The sequence below is a fragment of the Centruroides sculpturatus genome, unplaced genomic scaffold (assembly GCF_000671375.1).
Source record: "Centruroides sculpturatus isolate CEXI.00-Female unplaced genomic scaffold, Cexi_2.0 scaffold915, whole genome shotgun sequence".
NCBI lineage: Eukaryota > Metazoa > Arthropoda > Arachnida > Scorpiones > Buthidae > Centruroides > Centruroides sculpturatus.
In genome coordinates this window covers 234,457-245,142 of record NW_019385197.1, presented here as the reverse complement: position 1 = coordinate 245,142, position 10,686 = coordinate 234,457, and the positions used below count along the sequence as shown (strand labels likewise).

Below are 10,686 nucleotides of genomic sequence, written 5' to 3'. Positions count from 1 at the left end.
AATAATGATTTTATATTATTTTTTAAAATATATAATTAAAATTAAAATAAATGAAAATTTCAAAGCATATCCATTTTTTTTCTAATCTAAAAATTCTATAAAATGTACAGAATATTAAATTAAGCGTTCAATTAGAAGAAACTATAAGTGAAGTGTAATATAATAAAATAATAATAAAAAAAGAACAGTATAAAAAATATTAAATAAAAATTAATCTTAAGTTGGTATTTTAGTTACTTTCTAAGGTATATCCATAAATTACGTAACGCTAATTTTTATACGTTTCGACTACAGTTTCATACCTTGTAACGCTCAGTAACGCAGTCACAAATACCTATACCCCAGAATTACGTAACGTATACTATCGATAAACTCATTTAATTTTACATAAGGGATGCTACGCAGCACGGAAATGATAATATTTTTTGAACGTTACATTATTTTATTAATTACTGGTACATGTGTAAAGTACAAAGCACTGACCTAAAGAGTACAGTTCGTTATACAACATTTCAGAAATAAAAATGAATCATTCTGTTACCCAAGGGTTGAGTGAGACCTTTGCATTACGTAACGTTTAGTGACCACTCCATCCCCTTGTGACGCATCGAAACGATTACCTGCATACCTACCTACCCATGCTTGCGTTAAGTAATTTATGGATAATCCCTAAAATAATGGAAAATAAGAAATACTTAACAACTCACTACAGTAAAATTTTGAATAGAAGTTACATTCAGCTATTATATACACATAGAACCATATAAATAAATGACTTGAAATAATTCTTACTAAATATTATTATAATTAAGTTTAATATATCATCTAATTAAGTGAAATTAATAATAAACATTTTTCAGTGCTCACTGCTATAAAAACTCATAACAATTCGTCATTTTAATAGTCTTTAATGTATGATTTCCTTAAGAATTAGTCCGTATATTTCTTATTATAATTTTAATTTATTTGATATTTTTTCAAATAATAATTTACGTTATAATAATATTAAAGACAAAATTGGTGCGAAAATTATTCGAGAAACAAAGTTTTACAATCAATAACTAGTTCTTAAAATTTTACTTACTCAAATTTTTTTTCCGCTGATGTATTTTTAAAACTAAATATTTAAATTTATGTATATTTTGTTTTCAATTAAAATGACATAAGTTTAGAATTAGTAAACAATATATCATCTCGTCTTTTTCAATTAATTCGTCAATGTCGTCTTAATATAATATAATAATATAATATAATATCCAATCATATTAAGCCACACTTAAGACTTATTTTTAAATAAACAATTATAAAACAAACAACATTTTCAGCTTACCTTTAATAAAATCGACAGCTTGTTCAAGACCGTAAGTATCTTTATCACAGTCGTCCAGCACGTAAGCTCCCAGAGTGATATTAGGTAGGAAATCTTTCTGACTGTTGATCCAATCGATAGTATAAAGCATGCACTCCAACGCCTGAATCCCTCCTTGGGGCATGATGGGGCCACACGTTAATAAATCTTCTCTCTCGTGCACCATCATTAACCCTCCTAACACTATATCACCTTCTATCTCCGCAACCCTCTTGATAGGCCACGATATGTTCAAGTTATGCTTAGATTGTGTCCATTTAGTCACCATACAATTTACTAAACCACAAATGAAAATGAATAAATGTATTGACTGATATGTTGAGATATTCATTTCTTCTTCCGTCTGCCTGAGATGCAGACATCTCTAACTCTAGCTAAACACTGTTTGACAACGTGAAGCGCTCTTATATATATAGAGTCAGCGATCCAATAGCTGATCAGTATTTCCACGTGATCGTATCTGATTGGATAATTTTATATTTGAAAAAAAAACTGGAAAACATATTTTTATATATATTTATATGTTTTTAAAATAGTATTATCTTGCAAAAAATTTTAATTTATCATTAAATATATTATTGATAATTTTCTTAAATAAATTTTTTTGTTTTTCCTGTTATTTTCATAAATTGAGCTAATTGTTTGCAATAAATTACTTTTAAAATCATTGCTATTAATTCTAAGAAAACTTTAAGAAATTAATAATATTTTAACATTAAGAAATTTATTTTAAGCCGAAAAATGTTAACGTTTAATTATGACTTTCATCAATTTTTCCTTAGTAGAATCATTTTCCAACATTAAATCTCACTTCCTTTCGTTTTCTGTTTAATTAATAGTGCCATTTATAAAAATCTATAATTATCTTCACTAATGATTGAAGATATTAATATTTTATGGTTATTTCCTTGAATTATTTTCATAATTTGATCATAAAAATTCAATTTTCTCGCTTATTTCTTTCTATTTATTATCATTAAAGTTTTATTTTCTTATAAATATCATTTGTTTTTTATGATTGACTAAATTTTTCGATAAGAATATTAATTCTCAAATATAAATAATTTTTCTACCACCAATAAAATAAAATTTTATAGTCGTTTAATGTACAAATCGATAGTCTAATTATGAGAATATTTTTTACAAAATAAAATAAAATTCACGAACAGATCTAAAAATTAATACTGTAATGTATTTATATTGATGCAGAATAAATTTTATTTAAAATAAAAATATAAGCGTTTATAAACATGCTTTGCTCAATCATTTTTTAATTAAAAAAAAATATTCGGTTCCGCTCGTATTGTCTTATATAGATATAGGCTATAAAAATATTTACAGAAAAACTACTTAATATTATTCTCATGTAACTTCATAATTACATAATTTTTTTTATATAAAGAGTAGCTTATAAATTTGTTTCAAATTCTTCTATGTTTACCATAATTTTATGGCATCTAATTCATCATGTTTACGAGAAGAAAGTAATTACTTCTAAAATAGAAAAAAAATAATTTAAGATGTACAACAAGTTAATAAAATTTAATAAAAGAAAATACAATTAAAATTAAAGTTATATTCTTTATAAATATACTTTCACTGTCATAAATCTTGGTAAATACATATCTCTCACTATAAAAGAAACATTCCTCGAATATAATGTGTGTGTCGCCATCTGTTGAGAGTATAAGAGAAATATTTTATTATACTGGCTGTTAATTTTCATTTTTCGTCTGCAGCCATTCAGTATGTGACAAGGACTGCAATTATGGGTTACTTATTTAAATACTACAAAGTGTTATAAATGAATGTTATGCCGCTCTGGGGGACCCGGAATCAAATCCGGACGGTCGAAAAAGCCTCAGGAATTTTTCGGGTAGTGATCCGTCCAGATATGTTGAGCACCGTCCCTCACCACCCAGCCGTTCCATTGTGGGCCTGGCAGAACCCATAATAAGCTTGCATAAAGAGGCCCTCTTAGTGCCCACAGAGTGGAAAGAGTTTTTTAAAAAATCCATTTACAGTAGAGCGTCGATTATCCAAAAGTCAATCATCCGAAAGAATTCCAGTCGGCAAATTTAAATTTTCGCCAGTGCTGTGGCGCTGCAATCTTTGACTATGTCTTGGGCTACTCAAACATTTTACGTTTTTGATACTAAATTAACTTCTGAAGTATAATTTTTTTATTGTTTTTATATTTTTCAATATATTTATTTTTTTTGTACAAAATAAAAAAATATTTTTTAACGATACAATAGTCTTCGTTAGGCTTAACATCGACGAAAATTCAACGCTAAGCGACACACAACGGAGAAAAATTTCAACATGGGATAGGTTAATATATTTTTTCGTACATAATCTGTTATCCGAAATATCGATTTTTTCCCCCGAACCCCAGTCCTCAATTGATTTGGATAATCGACGCTCCACTGTATATACAATTTTCGTATAAGCATTTTTTCACACTTTTCACACATGGAAGCCATATGATCTGAAAAATAAGGATGATTGCACAATTTGCATATTAATTATTAATATGGATGTTTGACACAAAATAAACTTAGCACAAGACAGATGACCGTTATGACCGTCAAAAAAACAAAACCTGAAAGCGCAAAATCTACATTTTTGCGTGAACATATGTCTATATTATATTAGCATTAATGCGTATTATGTTATACGCATTTATGCAACCTTTAAACAATTGCTATTTTCTGTTCACGTCAGTAGCCGTTGTACAGAGGTTTCATTATATTTTCAAAAAATTAATAACTTCAAAAATTTAACTTATAACACTAAAATGAATTCTAAAAATAATTTTTAAATAAACGTGAAGATTTTACAAATATATTTTGTAAAATTTTTAATCTATATTTTTATGTTTATTTAACAAATACTTTTTTAAAAATTTAAGTTCATAATTATTTTAATATTGTAAATTTTTGAAAAATTTTAAATTGCTGTATTATTTATAATAAAAAAATTTTAATTTAATTAATAAATAGAGTAGACATCGCTTATTATAAACAGAAATCGATCATTCTTATCAATGTCTTCGGTAAATAGGTCTTTTTACGCTTCGTTTAGTGCTAGCAGCTTCTACTTGTGACTGATAACATGAAATTATTATAAATTATTGTTATTGTCTTAAGTATGATTGTAACGTTATACATTTCCAAAAGTTGTCATTAAAAATGAATGCTTTTTCTGTGAGAAATCCTTTCCCAAAAATTCATGAAAAAGAAAGCAGATAGAACTAAACAGGTTTCTGTGTTACAACTCTATTTAATTCCTCTATTAATGTAGTACGATTCTGAATTTTGAAAATCAAATTTTTACTTTTCTACTAATTTTCCAGTTTTAAAAAGTCGTAGAAAATTAAAGAATATGATTCGTTCAGAATTAACAAAAAATAACAGCTTCAGTTTTAAAATTTAGAATAATATTGGTGAAGAAATATAATAAGAACTTTTTCTTTTTTTTAAGGTTACGTTGTCCTTGGAGTGTTTAATTCTCTTTCATATTGCCATTAGGATGTTTGCATTATATATGTATCAATATATTTCTGTAAAAGCTATATTTTTGATGTATATGGTTTGTTTGTTGATTGCTAGATAAATATATAGTTTATCAAATGCTAATGCAAGTAGTAAATATTATTGCTGCAATACATCAAATAATTTTAAATTAAAATGTATATAAGTTTTTGCATTAAAATATCAGCTGTTATTGCAACATTTGTTATATCTCAGATATAATTTAATACAATAACGTATTTATATCAGAATAACATTATTTAATATTTTAAGAATTATTTTATAACTTAAACTCTTCCAGTTATTGGCTATAATTTTCATATACGTACGTTTTAGGTTAATTTTTATCATCAAATAAGATTTATTATTCATTTAGAAGCTTAATTGAAAATTAATTCAAATTATACTGCCAAGAACATCAGTTTTAAAAAAAAAAAAGATTAGTTTAAGCAAAGTATGTAATAATGTAGCTAGTAAAAATAAATAGTTTGTAATTACAGTGCAGTAGACACGGTAACTATGAGAAGACTAAGCCCTATAAAATGTATACAACTTCTGGAAAAAATTATGGAATCACTTCATTATGAGGATGTTTTTAGTGTTTTAAGCATGTAGCAAAGAAATAAAGCAAGCAATTGATACAAAGTAATTTTTCTAATAATAGGCAGATATTTTGTCTGTACTATGAATAATTTAAACAATCAACATAACATTATGTAAATTAAATACATGAACTTTTTTAACATCATATAGAAGAAAACTTATGGAGTCATCTTACATTTAGCGTATTTAAAAGATTGCTTGCTATATTTTTCAATATGCAAATAGTAAATGTTAATAGAATGCTTGTAGCACTCAAATGCTTTACTCTTCTGTTAATGTAACAAAACCGCGTCATCTAGAAGAGAGTTATGCTTTGAAACAATGGAAAGAGTTGTAAAACTCCTAAACGAAGACAATTCAAAGTTATCCACAGTCAGTTGTATCTAAAATTTGGTGCACGTTTAAACCGAAATATTATAATAGGAAAACCTAGACCTATCCGAAAGACATTAGAGCGTCATGATAAGAAACGAAAAGCAATATGTCTTGAAAATAGGAAGTGTGCAACAAAGAGATGAATAGAAATTGGAAAGAAGCAGGTGTTAGTATCTGTGATAAAACAGTGAGAAATAATTTGAAAAAAAATGGGATTTTTATATACAAAAGCAAAACAAAAACCTGATACAAAAGCACTGATCCAAATCATAAGAAACCAATGTTAAAATTGGCCAAAGTGAAGCAATCGTAAACTGTAGACAACTGGATAAAAGTCATATTTAGTGGTGAGTCTCGAATTTTCATTGGTTATGGAGACGATCCTGAAATTTTTGTTTAGAGCCGTTCTAATGAGCCCATAAGGATGATTGCCTAAAGAAAACAACAAAAATTCTTTAGTTATTATTTGGAGTTGCATGTTAACTAAAGGATCAGATGAGCTGGCCATTATTACATCAACAGTTAATGATCAGGTATACGTTGAAGTTTTAGAGAACTTTATTATTTTATCCATTGGAAATATGTTTGGTTCTGTTGTTATTCTTGAAGATGACAATGCATCTTGTCATACGGCTCGAACTGTTAAAAGTTTTCTTCGCCAACTTTCTTACACTAGTCATTCGTGAAAACCTTGTTTGCTTTGAGTCGTGCTTGCCTTTTAATTTTCCACTGTGGGTCTAACACCGTCTCTTGCGTTATCAGATAATATAAACCTATTTTAAACAAATTAAATTAATAGTAACCACCCATATCAAGCTTGGAGAAGTGGAAAAATTAAAACGATAAAATTGTTATATAGGCAATCCTACTAATACAAGTCTATTAAAGGCCTATACAATTTTTCTGCTTGCTCCTCATTTATTAATGTATTCCCTAAATGATTTATTCTTGGTTACGTGATTGTAATTATATAGAACAATTTTATAAATTGTGTGCTTTAATAAAGATTATGAATTTCAAATTTTAATATGTGTCTGTTTATTATTTAAAAGTAATAATTATATTATATTATTTCCGATTTAAGAGATTTCCTACTTTTAACAAAAGGATTTTCAATAATAAAATTTTAAAATATATTTATTCAATTATAATCAAAGAATTTATTNCTGCAAGTTCCGGTAGCCTCTCTTGAATCTGACTCCGATTAAAAAACAATAAAAAAAGACCCGCTGCAATGTATAAAAAGTCTGTATCTGTATGAATGTGTAAAGAAAGTGTTCTTCCACCTCCTCCTCACAACGTCTGACTACCCGGCATAATTGGTGTCTGCTCCATTTTCATTTTTTATGGTACAGTACGGTTATTTTATGCCGCGGAACGAATTATATGTTTTAACATGTATTTCTATGGGAAAATGCGTTTCGTATAACGGACGTTTCACTTAACGGACGTGCACCTGGAACGGATTAAGTACGTTGTACGAGGCACCACTGTATATTTAGTTACTAAGTGCGTTGAGTAAATTAATTGTAACTTAAATATCTCAAAGCAATTCTAGAATTTTTCAATGTTTCCATATTTATCCTGTACTAGAATGTTCAAGATTAATGTAGAAAAGGAATTCCCTGATGAGATTAATTCGACAGATCATACTTTCTGAACTATGTAGAAAATTTTAATTTTGAATTTCAGAATTAAAATCATTGACGACTCAAAGGTACTTTTGATACATCTACATCAAATTTTTATTCATCGTAATACACTTTTCTAATAAATCGTGGAAAAAGCTAAGGAATTTCAGTTCTAATCTTTTCTACAGCAGATAATAATAAGAAATTTATAGATTATAAAAAAACGTATAATGATTATATAAAATAATTTAAAAACACAGATAAATTCTAAAAAAAATTAGAGAAATAACTAAAGTTAAACTTTTGCAGAAAAAACTGAACTAAAATAGCTGCAAAAATACGGTCGATCCCCCTATAACACTGTTGATAATTCCGTTTTATATGAATTCCATGTTGTACGCGTCACTTAGATTTTACAAATACGTGAGCCGTTCACAGCCCGGCACACGTATTTGTAAAATCTAAATGGCTCGTACAACATGGAATTCATATAAAACAGAATAATCAACAGTGTTATCGGGGGGTCGATTGTATTTAAGAAAAATACAAGCAATAAACAAAAACACAAAATTTACAAAACAAAAGAAGTTACTAACGATCCTTTCAGTAATTCAGAAGTCATTAATGATGTTTACATCACTTATACTCTCTGGTTTTATTTACTTTCCAACTCCTACATAAAGTGGAACAAGATCAAATTGAATACAACAGTTTTTATTAAAGAAATGCATGAAAGTTTTTCTCGTAAAAAATGAAGACTTAAATTATATTACATTTATTTATTGCTGTTTTAATTGTTTTATGTATAAAAAATAAAAACTTTTACGAAAATTTATCTTGTAAAATATCATCATCTTTTTCTTACATATGCATGATGAAGCTTATTGAATTAAGCAATTGAACTTGTATCATTAAACTATAGTTGTCAACTCTCTGAATTGAAACTAATAAAGATTTCATTAAAATGCGATTATTTTTAAACGATTTGATAATTATTTTAAATTTATCCATATATTCCACATTAAAACCCATTTCTTCAATAGTTTGACAGTTATAAATTCTGTATTATTTCATTGTTGTTATTGAATAGAAGTTATTGTTCAAAACTAAAAATTTTGTTACATGTTAGATTTTCGTTTACTTTTTTGTCTTTATAATTAAATTAATATTTTAAATTTTTAACAATTTAATATTGCTACTTTACGCGGCGATGACCAAAAATTTAATTTTACATAATATTCTTTTTATATGGTCAATTTTTGTTGGCATTTTTTGCATTGTAGGATTAATTGATGTAGATACAAATATTCAAGAAAGAAAGACAATGAATAGCTTCGTTGTTCTTTAGCTTTACCCTTTAGAAAAAAATTCCCATGCTATCAGAGCGAAATATTCTCAAGTCATCTTCAAGAGACAAAAAAAAAAAACATTAGAAATCCCAGGATAACTATTTGAATTCGTGTTTCTTGTATGGATTTTATTATCATTCTTTAACAACATATTAAATTTTTATCAATAAATAAAGACTATGAAGAATAAATGAAGTTGAAGATGACAAATAAAATTTAAAATTTATTTATCTTCAATTATATTCATTATTCAAGGTCTCTATTTAAAAATTCAATATCTTGTTAAATAATGATAATAAAATTCGTGTTAGCAGCACAATTTCAAAATTGTTTTTCTCTTGAATATATGAATTTACATCAATTAATTCCACTGAACTATATGTATTCACAACCAATTCTCAGCTATAACCTCTTAATACAAAAATTTATTTGAAAAATAAAATTAGATAATTGAAGATCGTAATTTATTTAATTCTCCATTAGACTTCTAACATTTATATTTTCGATCAGTCATTTAAAATTTATAGTACAGTATTTTACTGTAATTTATCTGCATGTTTGAAGCGTAATTTTCTTATTTTAAAAATTTATTTAATTCTTTTATTTTTATTGAATAATGCATTCAGTAATATTAACATAAATAATTGCAAATTTCAATTATACAGAACGATAAATTATAATTTACTTTAAATATTAGTTTTAAAATCTTGCAAAAAATGTCAACGGAACGTACACGAATTACAGATATATATTGGACGAATATGTGTTTTGTGAGCCGTGATGGTGTGACGGCAAAGGGTGTCAATTCGGTCAGTTGTCATCTCACAGGTCGTCATAGAAACGAACGGGCAGGGCAGTTTCTTGACCTTTCTCCCTATATTGTAATCGAACGCTTGCACTCCAGGGGGGAGGTCGGTTGGTTTTAGCGAAGAAGGAGCCTGCGGCAATGGCTGGTCGTGAACGGTGAACACGTGGTCGATCAGTTCTTTTCTAGATATAGAATAAAAATGGCATAAACTACAGCACCATTTCAGCTCTAATTTAGCCTTGTGTGAGGTGTAGTGTTGTTGAATGCCTTTACTAACGAAGCTAAAGAAGTTACAATTCTTAAAAGGGCACCCAAATACGGCTGTGTCGAGATAACACGCGAGAGACTGACTCGCGTTGCTGACATCATTTCCCGTTTATGTCTCCATCCTTAAACCAGTAAATACTAATTTCTAAATGACAAAATTAACGCGTATATAATTTTAGCGTTTTAACATAAATTTATAAATAGCCTTTATAACACAAAATCAATATATAAAATGCTTAGACAATTGATACGTACTATTATACTGTACTTTACATACGCTCCTTTCTACTAAACAGTCCTTGCTCAGAAACAAAAATGAGAATATATTAAACGTCCGAGAGACAGAGTTTGAGGAACACTTAACATTACCTGAACAGATTGTAAAAGGGAGAAAAACACGTGTAGGAAAGTCAGTTCCAAACTCTACTTGTAACCTTGATCCACTTGTAGAAGAAACAATGGCGACCAATTCGAGCACGAGGCAGCAAACAAAGGCACAAAATGTTTTCGGTTGTAGTAAATAAATAGCACAGGATAGCACCAAAAAACCCCACCAAAATCCATCTTCTCCTACTTATACCTCGAACTACTGCATAAACAGCCGATAGAACGCGAATGGGCACTAGTTAATATAGGCTAAAACATCCGGCGGGGAATCGAACCCCGGTCTCCCGCGTGACAGGCGGGGATACTCACCACTATACTACCGAGGAACGAAGACACTTTCTGCTCCATGCTCCTTTAACTG

The 10,686-nt window shown here is 28.1% G+C and overlaps 1 protein-coding gene and 1 non-coding gene across 2 annotated transcripts in view; both read right to left on the bottom strand.

Moving 5' to 3' along the window:
- LOC111636021 (metabotropic glutamate receptor 6-like) overlaps positions 1-1,736 on the bottom strand; it is a 107,247-nt gene extending 105,511 nt beyond the window's left edge. The window contains exon 1 of the mRNA XM_023381173.1: positions 1,331-1,736. Coding sequence (XP_023236941.1) covers positions 1,331-1,700 — 370 coding nt within the window. The 5' untranslated portion in view covers positions 1,701-1,736. The remainder of the gene's footprint in view (positions 1-1,330) is intronic.
- Positions 1,737-10,581: 8,845 nt separating this feature from the next.
- Positions 10,582-10,651, bottom strand: Trnad-guc. Its single transcript has one exon. It is a non-coding gene; the product is annotated as a tRNA-Asp (tRNA).
- Between the last annotated feature and the right edge of the window lie 35 nt (positions 10,652-10,686).